The sequence below is a fragment of the Limanda limanda genome, chromosome 14 (genome assembly GCF_963576545.1).
Source record: "Limanda limanda chromosome 14, fLimLim1.1, whole genome shotgun sequence".
In the NCBI taxonomy this organism is placed as follows: Eukaryota; Metazoa; Chordata; class Actinopteri; order Pleuronectiformes; family Pleuronectidae; genus Limanda; species Limanda limanda.
This window is the reverse complement of record NC_083649.1, coordinates 19,514,002-19,535,460: the sequence shown is the minus strand read 5'-3', so window position 1 is coordinate 19,535,460 and position 21,459 is coordinate 19,514,002. Positions and strand designations below refer to the sequence as shown.

Genomic DNA, 21,459 nt, shown 5'->3' with positions numbered 1-21,459 from the left:
TTTTGCTCTTTCGTTGTGTGATCTTCAAATTTATTTAAATTTTCTCCTTTTTGATTGCAATTTGTCATTTTTGAAACCTTGTAGCCATGTTTTCAAAGGCGCCACATAAATACAGTTTATGATTAGGATTATTATTGTGACCTTCTTCCTTAACTTCATTGAGCTGCTGCTTCTTTCACAGGATGGTATCAAAAGATTGGTGGGAAAATTACAGGAAAAAAGCATCTTAATCAAATTGGTCAAGTAAAGCCACCCGGTGGTCATCAGACCAAGGTGCAGCTGAATAACATGTGGTCAAACTGAAGGAAATCACCTGTGGCATGAGAGGACACAGATAGGGAGGATGTAACTAGGCTCCTTCCACCAGAAAGACAACACACATGATCTCTACTTTTGCCATACAGCCCTTCTCCATTGAAATTAATAAAAATCAATCAATCAACCAATCAAATGTTATTTACAGGCCAAATTCCGTCTTTAACCCTCGGCTAGAGTGAAGATAAACTACCAACACTTTTAAAAGGGGAAGTATAACACAGAGACCTCAGGGAGAGTTGGAAGTGAGCGATCTCTCTACCAGGACAGACAGAAGTACAATAGATGTTGCATATAAAAACAAAACACAAAAATATGGAGACTTAAATTCGTTTTTGAAGACTGTTTTGTACAATAAATATGTTGTATACATTGTTGTTGCATTATTTTCAGTTCTTCCTGTGTCACACTGAAATATAAAGAAATTTATTTTTTATAAATAAATACATTTTCATTTCTGTAACATCTGCACATGACTCAAAGTCGTTAACTCTTTTACACATAAACATCTGTTATCTGGTTTCATATTACTTATTTAATACAAAATGCTATGATATTGTAAAACCATACATGTTTTCAGTTTACTTTTCTTATTGAGAATATAAAACAGCAACTTTTGTTGTATTCAACTGCCTCCAGGTTTTGGGTCAGCAGCCACATCTGACTTCCTCGATTCAAATGCATATTGTGAACGATATGTCACATGTATTCATCTTTGAATGAAGTTAGTAATCAGGAAGCAGATGTAAGTGAAATATATACATTTTTGGGGTTTCTCTAGTCAAATAATTATTTGAGTAAGTGAGAGAAATGCAGCTAGTTGTGTATTAACAGGCCTGTGTTGATATATACAATCCAGCGACCTGGGTTCTAAAAGGTCTCAAGGTTTCAAAACAGCAGTATACAAAGAAACGTGTGACGTCAGAGCTGCTTGCTTGGTCTGTGCATTTCTGTCTGGACGGTTCCTGTTTACAAATCACTCTCCTCGACCCTGCTCCGAGTCCTCTCATGCCCACCCCTCCCCCTCCGTCCCCATTGTTTCCATCCAGTTCTCCTCACATATATTTTTATCACGCACAGGTTCATCAGCAGCACTTCCCTCCACGTCAGAGAGGCCTGTCTGCTCAGTGACGGCAGTGATGATGAACGCAGTGCCTGCATTGTCTGCTTCGTCAGTTTCCTGGACACCTTGGCTGTGTTGCCAGGCAACATTGTCTGGCTGCTCATAGGGAAGAGAGGAATGGTTGAGGATGGGAGGTAAGAGGTGTGCAGGGACACATCACTCAAGGATCATCCATGAGCAGCAGTGACTTTTAACGGATAAGACAACTGGCTGCAAGATCACAAACACTTTCCTCTACCTCGCCAATCATTGGTTGGAAGTTTGAGACAAAGATCTCATTTGCTGCTGTGAAGCTGCTTGCTGTCAATACATAATGAAGTCAGTCTGCAGAAGAGGTTTGATAAGTTCCAGATCTCCCGGTGAGACTTCATGATTAATAAATCTAGTTTGGAAGTATTGCATAAATAAGTGAAAGCCTCCCTTCTTACGCAGCGAAAGTGTCAAAAGTGCTGATGGGAGCGCAAAGTGGTTAATGACGTCTGGAGGAGTGAGAGTGGAGAATTATGCAAGTTTAACCTGGAAATGAGACAAAAATGTTTTCCACAAACATCTGCATGCAGGATCTGGAGAGACAAGCCTTATTGGACTTCATCCATAGTTTATAATATGTGCTTTAGAGGTTTGTCACGACCCAGACGGTGTTATAGGTTTTCTTAGACGCTTTTGGTAAACGGTGCCATTTTGAGTGACAGTTTTTCAGAGTTTGATTAAGGTAACAAAACCCTCCAGTTGTTTTCTCCTTGTCATCTGACAGCAATCGCTCAAACATGATTGCTCCGCTCAGCGTTGCCTCCTGTGCTCACTGTTGTGCTCTACCAACCACTCTGACAAGAGGTCGACAATCTAGGCCTGCCCTGAAGTCTCCTGATACTGTGACGCCTTGGTTGGTGGTGCTGAATGATGGGTTGAATTGGTGAAGATGAAATCATTGTAGGTAAAGCAGGTTTCTCACCCGCTTCCTCCTTAATATCTTTAGCAGGACAGGCTTCTGGTATTTTTTGTCCCACCTTGAAAAGGAGACTTTGTAAAAATGCTAAGTAAAGCAGCTTCTTAGAATTTGGATATTTGGAGATATGGCGCCATCCTGTGGTTGTATGCAGTCTTTATAGATAGAAATGACATAAAAAAACAGACAAAAGATAGAACGACAGATAGTCAGATATATAGATAGAATGATGTGTAAACACAGATGGTTCTGTTCCCTAAACAGTTAATAACAACATGAAAAACACTTATGTCCAAAAAGAAAGGCATGAAGATTCTAGGTCCAGGCACTCAAAGTGGTTTGAAAAATGTGAAAGGCCTTTATTTCAATGGGCTTGAAGCATTGAAAAACACATGTCTGCTCATGCCTTCATCAGGGTTTGGTGATAGCGTCATTCAACTCGGGTGAATTCTAGGTTCATGTTTATCAAGTAGTTCATGGGGCTACATTTTGCTTTTTCAGAACACCGCCTGTTTTTGTCCTGTATGAGAAGCAATACAAAAATGTATATCGAAATCATTCAGCAAAGGTTTTTGAAATCAAACTGTGAAGGAGAGAAACTGTTGCCCCCAACCCATGTTCTCAGAAAACGTCCGAGCAGCTCCTCTCCCTCGGGTGCTACAGCATATCATTTTGGACACACAGAGGGAGAGCAGACCTGGATACCTCGTTCTCAAAGAGAGGACAAACCAGTGAGAATCAGCGACAAGGACTCATTGTTGAATAATTTATCAAAACATTTTATTTTCTTGAAACAACAATACAATTTAAGACAGGTCTGGCTCAGGATTTTCCTCTATGTGAGTTCTTTTTGAAAATAATAAGTGCAGCATAAAATCAAACAAAGTCAACAGGGAAAAAAAGAGAGCATCATCACATCCTTGAAATAATATTAATAATGAGGACAAGACACAGGAAAAACAAAAAACCCCGACGCCATTAAAATGTCACATCCCTAAAAGTCTCCGCAAAAGAGTCAAGAAGTACAACTACGACTAATGCTCATCATAAAACCACTAATGCTTCACAAGATTATGAATTTCATACAATGGAAATAAAGTTAAAAAAGATCTTTTATTTATCTGTGTGATACAGTACGAAGACATCATTCCATTTCTGTTTCCAGTTAACTGTCGAAATGGTTCTAAGCACCAACTGATTGGTTTGAGCTGTATCAGTAACCTATGTTCATACATCATTATATGCTGTTTAATGAGGGGGCATTGAGGCAAGGAGGGGGTCCGGCACCATGAAAATCAAACCACCCCCCCTGATTGCACTTCCCCTATCCACACTCTGTGATCATACTACACTTTTCGAATACCTTGTAGCCCCTTATCGAGTGAAGTACCCACTGAAATGCAATAAATATATAAGAAAACAACCATGTACAGTATAAATAATGTCACAATTTACAATTTCTCTGTAATCCAAAAAAGCAGAAGCCAACAACAAAAAGAGGTATAAAAGTGGGAAGAAACTCCCATTGCAGTCATTTCAACTGGAGTCAAACAGGGTGTATTATAATATCGCAACAACAAAAACGAGTGACTGAGGTGGACAAATTTGACCACATACAAAGTAGATTTTTGATTGAGAACAAAACTACAGAAGTCTTCTAGTAAACCTGAAAACAGATACAGTATGTACATGAAATGGTGTGCACAGACTGACTGGGGAAGGGGGCAGGATCCTCAGCGATGTTGGCGCTAGCAAGGGATTATTTCGAACGGCTGCACAACCTAAGCTGTGAATACACTCCAGTGTGGTACGTGATGACCGTATGAGATGTGGCAAGATGCCGGATCAGTATTTTGAAAAAGAGCTCGAACAATAACTCAGCTGATATGAGCTTATTGCGGGTATCGGTGAGTAATATTTGCATTTGAGAGAGAAATGGCAAACAAGGGCTGAGATCATTTAGAAGTCGATTTCTCAACTTAGTTTGTATATATGCTGCTCATAATTACATATCCTTATCAATATTGATTGTTTATGTTATTTATCTAAAGAGAAAAAAATATATAAATGTTTGATATATTTGTTGTCACATTGTGACGGAAATTAAGCAAATGTCAAATATGACATGATGACAGAAACAAATGAATGTAAAAACCAGCAACCTACAGTAAATTAACAAATTAAACTGAAAAATAAGGAACAATTAATCAAATTATATTTGTATTTTTCCTATTCACAAATTAGAATTAACTTCATAGGACAAAAACCCTTCTAGGAGGGAGAATAAATTAAAACAATTAAACAATTGTATTAAATCAAACAGGAAAAAACAATCAGGTTTGGAATTAATAAATTCAGACTATGTAGCATCAACACAATAAGAGCTTTACTGTTGAAGGACTTCCTAAATACTGATGAAGAAAATGGACGATATAAATGTCACGCTGGTTAATGTGCTAGTCAGCCTGTTCAAGTGTAAATCCAGCATTTGAAACCCAGTGGCAGTGCACAGAGCCGAGCATCACGGACCAATGTTTTGGGGCAGAACAGAAACACTGCATAACCGACCCCCTGCACCTCGTCTGTGCACACCACATATCGCATAAATTCATTCACAATTTACAATTATTTATTTTCTCTGTCATCTACAAACAAGAACATAGCAACAAAAGAGGTATAAAACAGATTGTTTCCTCATTTCAAAAAATAAAAAAACAACTCAATGTTATGTTTTTCGGCTTTCTGGGTGTATCATAGTAACAATACCAACAAAGAGTTAGCTTGATTTGTGAAAAAACATCTAATTTTCCAACTAAGAATGAAACCATATAAGTCCACTGGTAAACCCGTATTTTAGAGAAACTGATGAAAGTTTTTGATTAGATTTTTGTGTTTTTTATACTCACATAAAACCTTATTAGCACACGTTTAATCGTCTAATTACCTCTCTTTTAAATACAGTTCACAAGGCCAATGTGGGGTACTTCTAGGCTGGTAAAACTTTTAATTTTAAAGTATCCAACAAGCACCTCCGAAGAATAGCACCTCAAAGAGTTTACAGACAAGAATTACAAATGTAGAGAGTTTACCTGAATAAAGAACAAAAAACAGGAACCAATACGATGCCAAATGTGACAATCAGCTACTTCTCCTGTGAAGCGATTCCCCTGCTGGTATAATAGAATCACAGCAAATTCATGGACATATAGAATAACTAGATTGGTGTAAAAAAGTTCTACTGGATTTGCATAAAAGTACCTGAATTAATACACAGAACTGGCTACTTGACGCTTTTGAATCACAGCAGTGTCCGTTAAATATATCACCTGATTTTCAGTGTTAGCAGTGCTCACATTTGTTTTTTTTTCTTTTTGTTGTCCACGTCGGAAATGATTTTCATGAGAAGTACCAGTCTAGTCATTCTATTTAAAAAAAAACACACGTCCAATCAGCAGCTGGTATGGGGAAGACAGTGAGCGAGAGTTGGATTGGCTGAGTATCCATACCTTATTGTGTGATGTAAACAATACTGAGTAAACGTGATTGGCTGATTCAGTGTTTGCAGGAATAGATTGCCTTCGAAGACAACATTTGTGCTGCCATTAGAGTTTTGGTTATGGCTGAAAGACGCCGGGGAGGAGTCGTCACTTAGAAATGGGCGACGGAGCCTGAGGAGGAAGAGAAGAGATAGAGCTCAGCTGATCACAGGAAAATGATGTGTGTTAATATTAACTCATCAAGTAGAGGCCAATTATTAATTCTAACTATTTTAAAACAGAATGGCCCTCAGTACAGCTTCTCCTTTTAATCCTACAGAAGATCCTAGTTCTTATAGTATAAAAATAAAGGAAATAAGGAAGTGGTCTGGAGGTATGCAGTCTACTGAGAAAATTAAGATAAAAATGTATAGAGAATATAAGAATATACGCTGAATATTTCGTTTTGTCCAGAAGTTTGTATTAATGGTACACTGTGGTGAACTGTCTTGTTAAACTGAACATTATATTGTGAAAGCATTGTGCGGAAATTACCTTTCACACATTCCAAATCTGCTCTAGAAACAGCAGGTAATCCAACATAGTGAACATTTAATTTGCGTTAATGCCTTATTGAAGTTTTATTTTGATTTATGCAAACACCCTCTCTCCATTGAGGACCTTATTAGACAGAAATTCATAGAAGCTGTGAAAAGATGCAATATAAATGTTCCTTGTAATAAAGGGGATGTTGTCCTGGAAGTTAGTTTACTGATAAATAGCTAAGAGGATCCCTTATTGCAGCTAAAGTACAAATAAATCCTAAAATAAACTTCAGCAACAAATAAATGTATCTATGTGTTTATAAAAATAGTTAAGGCAAGAGTTACTTCTACATTGTACTGGAATGAACCGACGTGAACTTCCTGTCTGGAAGACTGAAAATCAATATTACATTTTACTTTAAATTCTGAGGCATAATGGCTTTGGAAAATAGATGAGAACAGCATTTAGTTAATGTGAATGTTTTGCAATTTAAACTTATCTGTGTGATGACAGTCTGTGTGTGATTCATGTCTTTTTTGCCATATCTGAAGTGTTCACTATTACTGCACGAGATAAGTGAGAGAGTGAGACTGACCAGAGTGAAGCTGTCGTAAGTTTTCATCAGCTCCTCCATTCGATACTGTTCCAGCACCACGACTCCTGCCAGAGAAGGGTTCTTCGCCCGGGCGCAGTCCTCACAGTGCACCACGTAGGTCTTCTTACTGCTGCTGTCACTCGTCACGAAGAGCAGGTCAAACACCTCCACCTGCACATCAACCCATTTGTGACGCATCGACACCACGTACACAAACGCAGAATTCCCTGTACTAGTGCAGATCCTGGTCTCAACCTGCCTGCTGGGAATAGGCTGTTTGTTTGGCTAGTGGTGATGCTGGTTGCTCCATTCTCTAAAAGTGACCTGCAGTGATTTAGCTGCAGGACTCAGAACCCTGAGCTGCACCACAAATACAAAGAGCTGTTCACCTGTTTATTTGTTGTCGTGAACGCGCTGTTATCGTAATTGCCAACGTCACTAACGTGGATGAGTACGCTGCTACAGAACACTGGTCGCATGTTTATCCAAAGTTTATTAATAAAGAACACATCACGTGTCGGAATCGCACCAAATTGGACTCTGCACTTCTTTGGGCCCGAAACAATACACATGGAAGTGTGAAGCCTATAAGATCAATGGTTTTCCAGGTGGTGTCCCACATTAGATCAGACAGATAGATGTACAGACAGTGAGAGGCGGGGGGGAGGAGCGACTCACATCACACTCGTTGCAGTAGTATGGCGGCTCATCCTTCACGCGGCTCTGGTAAGAGATCTTCTTCCCTCCAGCCACCAGCTGATCTCTCAGAATCTGGATGTGCTTGATGGACTGCATCAGGCAGTGTCTGAGAGAAAGTGGCAAGTAAATATACACACGCACATACACACACCAATACGCACAGGGACACATCTTACTTGAGCATCTTGAATGTATCCTGATCGGTGATCTTGATGGTTCGAGCCACATTCCAGGAGACGTGGATCATGGGAACGATTGACTTAACCTTCTTCACCTTGTTCCACTCAAAGCGCTCCAGGGCGAGTTGATACTGGTACGCTGGGCGAGCAGAGAACACAAACAGTGCTGAGGCTGAACATGGACAGCGCATTAAAAACAACATATAATATATATATATATATATTAAATGAGACAAAGAGCAACAAATTAATTTATCATTTCTAGCTGCAGTTTCAAATAAGCTATTCTTCCTTGTCCTTACAGTTGAGTGGTCCCACGTTCCAGGCGATGTTGTTGCACCAGCCCACGGCCTGGACCCAGTGCACAGTCCCTGCATTGATCCACACCAGGTCGCCCGGCCTCTGGATGAAGCGGTACACAGGGATGTTGGAGCTGTAGAGGTCCTCGAGCACTGGCCACCAGGACCCTGTGAGGTAATCTACCCCGTGCCTGAGAAGAAACAGTTGGCGGAGGTGCACGTTAGCATGCACACAAGCTGACGTTTACCACTGTATTGTTTTTTAAAGCCCCATCACTCACTTCTCACAGAATCTGTTGATATCTGCCCAGTAATGCTCGTGGACGGCAAACCACTCACAGTCACCAGGTCCGATGTTGATGTTGACGGAGCAGAAATTGTTGTTCTCTTGGTGACCTGGTGATAAATGCAAAGTTTAGGAATTCTAAAGTTTGAAAACAGGCCTGCTTAAAAAATTACTAATTATTAAGATAACTATACATTGACACTAGAAACTAGAGGTGGCAACATAACACACATTTTGTAATCAAAGTAGAAATACAGTAAGTTGTCTTAAAGAGTAAAAGTATAAAAGTACAGGCTCTTAAATTTGATCAAGTATACAAGTAACAGGTTTCCCTCTGAAGGCCATTTCTAACAGCTGTATCTGTCCAAAGCAAACTGATATAAATCAAAGACTATTTAACTTAAACCACTCATACTTAAAATAAAATCGATATACCTTAAACAGGTTAAAGCAAAAAAATGATTTGTGAACATGAAGAATGACCCAGGATGAAATTTAAACAGTATTAAATTGAGTTTCTTAATGTGTATAAGGCAAGGTTACATCTGTTGTGCGTGATTGGCACTTCAAGGAATCGCCTCCTCTATGTTACTGTCCATTTAGAGTTGACTTCTGTCTTGATGTTGGGAAGGCGGCATTCGATGATACAAAATCAAATAAAAAAAAATTCCCCGCAAATGCCTTTAAACGAAATTAATGAGCCTGTTTTGAAAATGTAAGGAGTAGAAACACAGAAATTTGTTTTAAAATGAAGAGAGTAAAAAGTCCTCAGAATATTAAATGCTCAAGTAAAGCACAGACACCTTAAAAAAATGTATTCTTTGAAGTATTTGTACTTCCCATCTCTGCAAGATACACTCACCCGGGGTGCGGCTGCCCGGCACCTTCATGTAGAGCTGGACAGTGTTCATGCCCAGGATGGTGTGACCGACATGACTGAGCATGTTGTGGCTGGACTCCACTCTCATGAAGGCCGGCAGCTTCAGCAGCTCCTGCAGCTGGGGCTTCCACCTTATTAAAGAAAAACACCAGGGACCACGTGAAACAACAATAACCTGAGGGGGCTCGTGCTGGAGCGGGCAGATTTATCCTGATCTCACCTTTTAGGGTCTGAGAGATCAATATTGGTCCCAAATTTAATGATCTTTCCAGCAGTTTTCTGGTCTGAGCTGGGGGGAGGGGGGGAAAGCAAAGTCTCAGGTGGGTAACGTTCACACAGTAAAACAGTGAGATCACGGTTTGGTGCTAACCTGGGTGTGCTGGTGGGAGTTGAGGGGGGACCTCCTTTGCTGTTGGCTAACATCAGGACAGCTTTTGCTGTGGCTGCTTCGTCCGAGCTCTGTGTTTGCTCTCCTTCGTCTTCATTCTCACTCTCCTTCTCCTCCTATAACACATCTGCAGGAGCTTAGCTGACATGTTAACACCATGAACACAGGCTTTAGTAAATGCTGCAAGTTTAGTTGTTTGCTTATTTTAAGCCCAATGGCCATTAAACCTCGGTTTCTTTAAGTTTGGTTATGCAAGTAACCATTTTATTGATTTTGACTTTCAGATTTTGTAATGCTCTCACTCAAAACTAACAAAAGAAATTGTCCTGCCATCGTTGTGGGTGCATTAGCTTGTCATCGCTACACCTGGCGTCCTATTGGTTGGCAAATTTTGACAGACTGCATACAATAATCCAAGAGCAGAGGAAAAATATGAGAGTAGATATTTCACGCATGCACAGAAGCCGTGTGAGCGCGAGGAGAAGAGCGGAAACTTCAGAATTACCAAATTCAAGTGTGAAATTATATTATTATACTAAGGTATAATCATCAACATCATTATAAAAATGTTACTGGATAATTAAAAAAAACTGTTTCACCAAAGTACTTTCAGAAATAAATGCAATAAAGACGAAATAGTTTGACATGAGGTTATGGGGATTGTTCACAGAAAAAGGAAAATTCACTCATTATCTACTCATCACTATGACAATGGAGGGGTAGTGTTAGTGTGTGAAGTGTGTGAGTCCTCAAAACACTTCTAGAGTGTCAGGGGTAAACAGCGTTGCAGCCAGAAGTGTTATGGAGTCGTGGACTCAAACACTTCACCCAGCCCTCCATCGACTTCGTGGCGAGTAGAAAATGAGTGAATTTTTAATTTGGGGGTGAACCTTCCCTTTAAATTCTCTTATCAAAGCAAATCAGTCGATTTTAGTCATTTTTCAACCATCAACTTATTGATATAATGGAGCTGTGAAGTCAAAATTTCACGAAAATGTATGAATAACACAAACTATTTTCAATCACTTGTACGTATTTCTCGTACAAGTTCTAGCTCTGTTCAAAGTTGTGGTTTTGAATGTAACGCACACTCTCCTGGTTTCAGATAAGTTTCAAAACAAGCATGTGTGCACATACGTGTGCGATGAGGGAAAATGTCTACCTGCAAGCTCTCCTGGAAGCTGGAGGCCTGGTACTGGGCGTATTTGGCGATGGTGGTGTGTGAGCGGCTGCTTTCGCAGGGCCACGCCTGCGCCGAGCCACTGGCATCCCAGTTCTCATCAGCGGGCTGCTGCACCTGAGTCCTCACTTCCACTGCATGTTCTGAATTGGCCTCCACCAGGGATTTGGTGGAAAAAAGACCAAGGTCTACAAGAAGGAGAGAACAAGAGATGAGGCAAGTTCATTCAAAGCAGCAATTCTTGATACGGCCTCCCAGTAGCCCTGTCAATGTCGAGGTTAAGCAAATGTTGTCTGACTTCAAATATGGATCATAAAGTGATGTGTTCTGTGTTCAAGACATAAGACTGGTGACAGTTTTCAAGATACAGCAGCAGTGTTCAGAACCAGCCTCTGGCACTTTTAGGCAAGTCTCTAAAATCTTTATTTACAAAAGGAATGATGCAAGTGTTGTACAAAGAGCCCACATGTTTTCTGTTGTAGAAATATCAAATGTCTACAAAGTCTACCACTGCACATCTAAAAATAAGGATATATTCTGTATTTATTTGTGCTTTCAGAAGAAGCCCTGTTTTCACCAGACAATAAACAATGGGTCCTCCTAACTAATAGTGATGCTTCACTTATCAACTCATTCAGGGTGAATGGAGTTTGATAAATCCTGCTGGGCTAAATAGAGAAATTGGAGTGCAGTGAATTGGCTGAGAGGAGTGTGGTGGATAAACCTACTAAGGCGGAGGGAGCCGGCAAGGCCTCTGATGACAGTGACAGCATTTTTGGGGTCAGTGCAGAACTGAAGCAGAACTGGAGAGAAGGCGTCCCTCTTGCTCTCCAACTGCAAACACCACACAGGGAACGCAGCAAAAAGGAATCAATGTATGGGTCTTAAACACAGTTGAACAATACACACAGTTGAAAACTAAACAACATGTAGATGTGATGAAACAAGATATGATAAGGCACTTCTCTCTGCTGCTATCAGTTCAATGATTTAAGTGAATTCTTATCATTATGATCGTTAAAATAGCTGGTATTCATAAGAAATACGCATCTGACACTATGCTAGCAGCTCTGCTGAGTTGTCAAAACTGTAGCTGTGTGTAAAACTGTGTTTGGTCATGAGCAAAAGCATTAAACAATTAAAATTAAGAGTTCTAAAGATAAACCTGAAGGGAGGCATGAATGTCTGTACCTATTTGTATGGAAATCAATCAGCTAGTCCATCAGTCTGAATCCCAAATGTTAAGGAATCTCTATCTCTCTGTCTGTTTATCTGTGGCTCACATGCCTCAAGAACCACTTATCATATTTGCTCCACACTTGGTATGTTTATTATAAGGAAGACAAATTTGGTGCAATTTGGACATGTGATGCGTTCAATATGAATCAACAACAAGCCACCAGATCTGTGTCGTAGCGGCGGCTAGGACTCACCAACGTACTGAGTCGAGCTTCACCAAACTTTGAATTAACAGGTGAACAGCTCATTGTGCAGCAGTGGTGACGCAGCGTCAGAGTCCTGCAGCCGACCTTTACTTATTGCTGCTCAACTAGATCGCGTTTACAGTTTCAGAAAGAGAGCTGAAACCAGCATCGCCACAAGCCAAGCAAACAGGTTTAGAACAGGCACTGCACTAGTGCTCGCATGGTTAAAAATAAGAATTTTGGGAGTCAATATTTGATGATGTTACAAGACAGGCTGGGCTACTTTGTATGGACTCACGTAGATACTTGGTGTCGGAGGGTTGAGCTTTTCACGAGGAATGGGCGTCTTGACGGCGATGTCGGGTTTAACGGAAAATGAGGAGAGCAGGTACGACTCCGTGAACTTCCCCTTCACCCTCGTCCCCCTGGAAAAAGACAACAGGGCAATAAAAACACATCAGTCAGCAAGACACCTACCTCTGAAATTTCCCATCTTTTTCTCCGAGCACTTACTTGCAGGATCTGATCACTTCTGCTGCCGTGTTGTTGATGTTGATCTTGGAAAGTGGGACCCTTTGCTCCTCCACCTCTGATATGTTGAACGTTTGTCTTCCGGCGCTCTCCACTTTGAACAGCAGGATCTTCAGCTCCTTACATAAGCCCATGGACAGCGCTTTCAGTTTCAGTGGATCGACGGGCGCTAAGGAGCGGGGGGGTTTGCTCGCCGGTGTTGAGACACACAGGTTGGACGGGTTGATTGTTAAAGTTGACGATGGGTTTGGAGCTTTCGTTTCTGGGTTTCTAGCTGCGGACGATTTCTTGTTTTCTAGCTCGGTGACCACTTCCTGCTCCTTCTCCTCTCTTTCTATCTTAACCTCAGCGTTCCCAGTGTCTTCTTTCTCTCTCCGGATGTCCTTGCCACGTGGCGATTGATTTTCCTGAGAAATCTGGCCCTTCCTACTATCTTTGGGAGGTCTGGATGAACTTTTGGAGATGGCTCTCTCCGAGGATGAAACACCTTTCTCTTCCGAATCCTTAACTTCATTGATTATGTTTTTGGGACAGATGACACTGCATTCCTTTGTCTTTATCTTAATCTTGATCTCTTCTTCTTCTCCTCCTCCTCCATCCTTATCCTTTTGTTTTCTTTTTCTGTCTGCACATCTGTGTCCGGGCTCCGTGCTGTGTCCCCTCTCTTCCTTGGTGGAAACAGTGAGGAGGCTGGTGAGAGAGGCTGTATCCGTGGTGGTCACTCTCAGCTCTGCACTCAGTGACCCGTCGAGAAGAGAGGAGTCAATTCTCTCCGGGAGGATCTCGGTATCTTTACCTTCTTGTTTTACTTTCACCACAGTCTCAGGCTCCTGCACTGGGGCGTCGGCGACGGGTTCAGTTTTCAGTTCTGTCGGACTGTGGGATTTCCCAAGGGAGCCTGAGGTAGCGTGAGTCGGTGATTTAATATGAGCAGGTTTGGAGGACGCTGTGGGATCGGAATTAGGGGACAAATCGTGATGCTCCTGGCAGTGTATATCTGGCCCAAGTTCGAGAGAAGAGGAGTACTTCACCCCTCTTGCAGTGCTGTCTGGAGGACCACCAAACGGGCCGCCTCGACTCGAGACCCTCTGGCCTCCGAGGAAGTTGGCCAGGCTCTTGAAGACGTCGTCCAGCCCTGCTTTGTGGTGGCAAAGCTCACGGAGAAGAGAGCCAGAAGTTTCCCCACTGCTGTCCACGTCTTCTTTTGATTGTTCCTCGGCAACTTGTTCGGCGGAACCGGGCGGATCACAGTATTCAGACCTGTCGCTGCTGTCGCCTCGTGAACTTTCGCAAGGCTCCTTTTCCATATCGTCCGAGCTGTCGTTGTCCACAGGCCGGGGAGAGCACTGAGTAGGGCTGGGCTGGAGGACAGGTCGACTTATCACTCCGTCCTCATCCTCCTCCAGACTCGACACTGGAGAGCCCTGCCAGCTCAGAACAGGAGGAGTGTTCGCTAGGTTGTCTCCTATTTCCCTCAAATGTCCCATCACCCCCACAGGCTGGAGGTCCGGGGCAGTGAGAACACCTCCCTGCTCTGCGCTCAGGGAACATGCTGCACTGAGAGGTACTAAGGCTTTAAACAACAGTGAAGGGAGTGTATCGTCTGGCTTTCCTCTCGGTCTGCCGTCTGACTGGGATGAGACAGTGGTGGGCCTCCTGCTGGTCTGTTTGGCGCTGGTTTTCCTGGGGGACGTCATTGGGAGATTTTTGACAGGGTGTTTCTGGGGACCGCTGTTCTTTTTGGACATTTTGTGGTTTCCAGATTTTGAGGGCAGCTGCTGTGAAGTGCAATTAGGAGGAGGAGCATTTGCGAACGGCCGGTGAGTCCCTTCCGCTCGTTCACTCCTCGCCCTGTGCTTGTGTTTGGGCGTCGACTGGCTTTGACCCTCTGGGGTCGGAGTCTCCATCCTACTCACTTTGCCCTCCGCTGAGGCAGAGATGGAGGTGGACATGTCCCTCTTCGCGATTTTCAAGCCTAGCTTTCCCTCCATTTTAACTGCTTTATCTCTTTTCCTTTTTCGCTCGCCCGGCCTTTTCTCCTCTTTTTTCTTCCGTCGTTTTCTCTCATCGCCTTTTCTGCTCGTCTTCAGAATATCCCCCTTTCTCTCTTTCTTCCCCAGCTTATCTTTTTGTTTGCACTCAGGTTTTGCGTGCTGCTCCAGCTCCTTGTCAAGCTTGCTTGCTCTCGATCTGCCGTGGGGGAGCGGTCGTGAGCAGAGCGGCTGTGAACTCTTTCTGTACTTGACGTCTGAGAACCTGGTCTGGTTGTGTGAGGGGGGGCTCCCATGGAGTCTCTGCTCTCCACTGAGGCCGGGGCTACACTGACGAACGATAGCAGGCTCTTTTCTGCCGATGGGCGCCGTGTATGAAGAGGGACTGGAGAGAGCACGTGGACTGCTGGCAGTGGACCCTCCATCTTTAGGGCTGCAGAGGAGGGATGAATAAGGGGAATCTGCACCAGAAGAATGGGCGAGGGCTGGATCCCTTAAAATGCTTCTTTGATGAGTGCGTTGAGGTTCCTGCAGAGTTAATATTATATCCATTTAGACTGTGGTTCAGGAAAACAGCTCTCCATGGGCCATATTGACACAGTGGCCATTTTCCTCTGACATCATTGTAGGAAGCTGTTATCCAGGATTATAAACCATATAGACACAGAGTGCGTTTTCATTTCACTGCTTCCTGACTGATCAGCTACTAGATAATGGATAGTTAATATCCGGACATAAGAGCATGTTTCAGGTTCAAAGGACATATTTGATATCTCATTAGCTGCCATTGGACAACAGCAAGCATTTAACCAGTTCCTAGCCATGAGGGCTTTTTTATGCTGAAATATGAATGCACACCTTGGACACAATTATTTAAGACTGTAAGTAAAATGCATGTAAGCAAGCCAGCAATTTAACATTAAGTGCAAATGTGTCTTTTGACCTAACCTCAGAAATATATAGGTTAAATCAGTAGCGTTGTGTCACATTCTGCTCACTGGAACATATTCACACTGTTATATCAACAGTTTGTTTCAGGGTTAGGGTTAGGGTTAACCCTTAGATTACAAGCTTGATTCCAGTGCATTTTACTTCTAGGCTTAAATAACTGTGTCCCAGAGGTGCATTGATATATTTTAAGATTTTCTTATCTTTTCAGTGCCTGATCAGTTAGGGACCTGTGATATGAAAACAGTTTGTTCGATTCTCTGTGTTTAAATGACTTATGAACCAGGATCACAGCAGTACAACATTATTCTGTTAATAGCCAAGTGTGATGTCAGAGGAAAATGGCTGCTTTGTGAGTCTGTTGTGTTAAATCATAACATATTTTATGCTGACATTAATATATTATAGACACAAATAGAATAGAACATTTGAAACTCAAAAAACATTGATTCAAATGTAAAATAAAGCCCATTCTGAAGGCTAATTGAAAACTGTGTTCATGCTGTTTCAGTGTTTATTTCTTACTGTGCTTAGTTTGTGGTGATGGCTCCGTGAGTCCTCTGGAGGGTGAAGCGGCAGGTTGTGCTGTGGAGCTCTGGGATGGCCTGTGTGCCGTTGGTAGTGGTAATGATGGTTTTGGTGGCTGTAAGGCACACGGGTGTGGTCTGCTGGTGAAGACGGGATTTTCCGCTCGACCTTCCCTCTGCTTCCGTGATGTGGCGGTCTGCTGCCACAACTCTGGTTTAGAGCTGCCGGGTTACTGTTACTGAAGCCATGTCCGCCAGCTCGAAGTTTAGAGGTTTCCTGGAGGGTAGAAATCAAACATCATCCACATTTCTGCTCATCTGTAATTTTTTTGAAGTCCTCCACAGATGATAGAACCGACCTGTTGCTGTGTTGCTGAGGTCCTGTGGTCGGAGTGGTGGAAAGGACCCGCCCGGTCGCTGAGGGGCTTCCAGTCATCTTGGTGACGGTGGTGGTGGCGAGGCGGTGAGGGGGCCGGTAAAGGTAGATGTCTTGATCCAGGATGAGGTGACTGGACAGAGAAGCATAGGTTTCCTGTAATACTAGACGGGGTTTATACCAACAGGTGGTGCTGTTGCACAGAAATAAAACGTCATGTTGTTGTACCAAGTCAAGAAACTTTACCTGATCAGGACCAGAGTCCCTCCTCCTCTTAGCGGGACACTCTTCCCTCGGAGATGAAGGGTGAGGCGGGGATGGACTGTGCTCGTGTAATTGATCTCGCCGCTGATGGTGGGCCGGTCGTTTCCAGGGCCCCGGTCTGTTGTTCATCATCCTGCCTGGGGGGCTCCTGCGACAGTCCGAGGGGGCCCATCTCTCTGGCGGAGACTGGAGCTCTCTGTTGTTGCGATGAAAGCGAGGACCCCCATGCTAACATACAACCACAATCGGAAAGTCAGAAAAGTCAAACGAAGACAAGCGTGCAGCTCCAACGACAATTTCAACACCTTGGAAGATAATATCGTTCCTGATCAGCAGGGCTCACCTCAGAGCTGCTGAGGTTATTGTCCCAGGTTGCGTAGCGCTCTCCGGCTGCGGTTGGATAACCGTTGTTGTTTTCAGCTCGGTTGTGGAATGAGCGCGAGGAGTTGTGATGCCAGTTCTGGGCCTCAAACGGCGGCTCTTTCCCATCCCACACACGTGGATGCTGTCTGTGCCCCTTTGAGATACCTTTGTCCTGAACATGGTTGACTGTTCTCTCCCCCCTATGAGGAATAACAAATAAACTTAGCAGCGAGTACTTAAAGTAATGGAACTTCATACATCAAGGGAATATGTCTATCAAGTTTGGTACTGCTCTGTTGCTCAAATGGCTCAAGGGTAGATAACTTCTCAAAAGCTGCACGAGCCTTCCAAGTTTCAATGTCATATGTAATTAAAATACATAACTTTGAAATGAGTGAAAGATTTGAAAGAAACTATCGGGAAGTAATTGTTTCACTCACCTGTTATAGAGACGACTTGATGGTGGATGATGTGATTGATTGCGCCCTTCTTGGCATCTGTAATGTGGAAAGTTCATGTGATGATGTTACAAATCTGAGAGCCTTCTTGCTACGTTTCGGGCAGCAAGTCCAACTTGATCCTGACTGTTGATTTCCTTTTTGTGCTCTTTCTTTGAATCTCTAACTCAACAGAACTCAGTGGTGACGTGAGACTTTGGCCCGGATCATTTCTTTAACGGTAGCTCTCATGAGACTGTGATAGACATCAATCTGTGAAGGAGAAATCTCCGGCTGACTCGATTGTCTCAACAACCGCTCACCAAATTGAGTTTGCGTGTGTATTTCCGAGGGACGGAGGAAGCACAGTGTCGACTTGTTGAGGTTTCTCTATGAGTGGCTCTTGAGAGAAACTGTAAACGGCTCGTATCCTTACTATAGTAACCACACTTCTTTTCAACTCAGACATAACCGAATAAACCTCTTTGACCACAGAGAAGTACCATACTCAATGTGACTCGACTGAAGTTTTTAAATGATCATTGAAATTATTTAATTTCCTCTACTTTAAATAAGTATAAAGTATATATTATACAAGTATATTCTATATTAAAGTCTTATTAGACATTTAACCGACCTATAGCGCATGTACATGAGTTATGTGCAAAGTTTTTTCCCAAAATGAAATTTAGAGTTTAGTGTCTCTTTGAGAGTCACAATTGTTTATATTCCCAAAGCCAAAACCTGACACACATTCTTTGCAGTTATCACATTTTGGTTAAAGCCTCCACCTGCTGCCAGAGAAATGTTACGTTGAGGTTTTACTCTCAGCTGCAGTTTGAAAGACGTTATAGTTACGTTCACCACACTTGTGCTGGTTTAAACTGCACAGACGGGTTCCCGCACCCGGCTGCAGCTGAAGTAAGAGCTCATCACATTTTCAGTTAATCATGAAGTGGTGCTTATCTTAAATCAACCCAGACAACAAAGGCTGGAGTCCCACCTGCTGAAATGACCCTCGCTGGGGCTGTTCATCCTCACTTTCACTGAGCTTAATTTGTTTTTCAGGAAGGCTTAAGCCATTTTCTCCCCCCGAGAGAAGTTTACTGTCGTCTTTTAGTCCGTTTTAGTTGATCTTCACAACATAAGAACAAAATCCATGATCAGTAAAGAAACATAAAATACAAAGGAGGCTATTTTAAGTGCATCTGAAACATATTTGTGCCCCATGTGAATGGGCTGCTGTGCTTTGAGAAATAAAAGGTGACACTCTGTGGAAAAAACACTTGAACATATGTTGATGGTGCTGCTGACTGACCTGTTTGTGTGGCTCCAGAGGTGAGTGTTCACTGGAGCCCATTGTCCTCTGTTAGGACCTCCAGCTGGATAGGAGTCCCATGTGCTACGGCCAGAGTACAGCTCTGCTGGGTGATACATGCAGCCTGAAACACAGACGTGGGTTTCATGGGTATGAAGTTGTGTTTTTGATAAATAAACAGACACAATCTCAGGGAATCCCTTATCACTTAAAGTAAAATACTTCAGTATATATTACAGTATCAGAATAACAGTACAGTAAAAACAAAACACGGTGAAACTAATTTAGGCTTATAACTTATATTACTATGTCAGTAGTGAAAAACAATTATCTATGCACATCTTTATTTCTGTGATACTGTAAAGTACTATATTGGTGCACATAGTGTTTGTTTGCATTGAAATAGGCAGACACACATACACACACACACGTGCACAAAGACAGATGGACATGTTGTGTAGTTACCAGTCTTGGTCTGTGTTTGGGAGGCCCTCCACTTCACACCTGAGAGCAAAATCGAGCCTGTGGAAAAGACACATGGTTGAGAGATATATTCTGTCCATGACTAGAGCGAGAGCGAGAGAGAGAGAGAGACAGAGAAGAGAGAGAGAGAGAGAGAGAGAGAGAGAGAGAGAGAGAGAGAGATGAACCCGACATGTATTTAAAAAATGTCTTTTGTTCTTGCTTACATCTTGTCAGCCTGTGATTGACATCAGCACCAAAGTGTCACTTATTTGTGTATCTATATAGAAAATTCGATTTTCCTGGAGCTGTATATTCGGCTGCACTGTATCTGCTCAGGGGTCCTATCATCAGTCAGCCAGAGCTGCATTGTGCATTTAGTCTCTCTCTAATCCCCGCTTCCCAGCAGCCACCACAGCCAGTGGCCATTCAGTGATGAAAACACATGGCAGGAAAGATGAGGGACTGAGGCAACCTCCCTTTAACAAGAAAGAAAAAGAAATCATGGCAGGGGGGGGCTCCTATAGAATGGATCTCTCCACATGAGCCCTGATTTCTTCGTTTCTCGGAGAGAGTTGGTTTTTCAAATCAACGCTGAAGCTCCATCTTCTCCCTGTTGATTCCTTTTTACTGGCTACCAGTAAAGAAACTTCAAGAGGCACAGTGAGCTCCACGTCTTCCCACTGAGAACTGCACCCCCATATCAGGTCAGGTGTTCAGGTCAGGCTGGTTGTGTCCCTGCAGAAATGTTGTGTTGTTCTCACTATAGTTTTTCATTTTTATTTATCTTCCCTTTGTTGAAAACAGAATTGTCTCTTCAACCTCTCCAGTCTCTTTCTGTCTCTATTGCTGCTGCCAAACACTTCAGCACTGAGTTTGAGATCAGTGTTGCATACTGAAGGGCGACCTGCTGCACTATGAGAGGCTGCACCTCTACGTGCATTCTTTTGACCATTTCCCCCAATGATACATGTTTATTCATTCACTCTGCAAATTAGTTCCATAAAGGCAGAACTTATAGTTGTGCATCAGTAACCTCTGTGTGAGTGAATGAGCCACATGTAAGTGAGCAGCCTCCGTGAGCATCCATCTCCAACCAGTTGCTAGAGCAACTGAAGCCAGACAGTTCTTACTGCCGTGGCTTTCGGCTCTTCGGAGTCAGCTGCATGGAGATTTATTTTTAGAGCAGGAAGAAGACCTGACACCCTGCATGTACATGCAATCTTCACTACTACATAGGGTCAAGTGAAATTAGGACTCTCCCCTAACATAGAGCACAGTATTCCATCGGCTGCTATATGAAGATTTACAATAGATTGGAAAAATGTCTGGTAATTTGTTGCGTTCCATTAAATGTGCTTCTACATGTGAAAGGTTTAATCTAGCAATACAATCTGTATCATTACCTCTGCCAAGGAGGTTAGGTTTTCTCCCATCTGTTTGCTTCTGGGTTTGTATGTTTCTTTGTTTCTTTTTAAGCAACATGCAAAACATATTCGGCGGATCGCCACAGAAATTGGTAGAAAGATGCAATATGGGTCAGTCAAGGTTCCATTGAATTTTGGTGCGGATCCAGAACAGGATGATTTTGATTTTAAAAAATCGTAGATGTTTAGGGGACCTGTATTTATGATTGTGTGAAAATAATTGTAGATCCAAATAAAAATCTGGATCTATAGGGAATAAAATGTGGTTCCGTACACCCAACTGAGAACCATTCTAGATGTCGAATACTTTGCTTTGTTCAGGATCCTGGTTGGATCAATTCCATCATATGACTGTCAATCACCTGCTGTGTGACAGTCATTGTCATTTAATTCCTGCAAACAAACAACAACTTGCTTTCTCAATTTGTGCACTATTGCAGAGCTAGCACTGAGGAACATCACACACACACACACACACA

General features: G+C 42.6%; 1 protein-coding gene across 1 annotated transcript; it reads right to left on the bottom strand.

Annotated features, from left to right (window-relative positions):
• Positions 1–6,032: 6,032 nt before the first annotated feature.
• On the bottom strand, positions 6,033–19,210 carry kdm6bb (lysine (K)-specific demethylase 6B, b). The gene is made up of 19 exons (XM_061085341.1): positions 19,092–19,210; positions 17,777–17,833; positions 17,317–17,536; positions 16,956–17,201; positions 16,693–16,842; positions 16,332–16,610; positions 12,850–15,386; positions 12,635–12,761; positions 11,641–11,746; positions 10,895–11,100; positions 9,715–9,848; positions 9,565–9,633; positions 9,327–9,475; positions 8,460–8,574; positions 8,182–8,369; positions 7,877–8,018; positions 7,680–7,806; positions 6,971–7,172; positions 6,033–6,052 (listed from the first exon to the last, which is right to left on the bottom strand). The coding sequence occupies exons 1-19, from the start codon at positions 19,208–19,210 to the stop codon at positions 6,033–6,035; spliced, it is 5,193 nt and encodes a 1,730-aa protein (XP_060941324.1).
• Between the last annotated feature and the right edge of the window lie 2,249 nt (positions 19,211–21,459).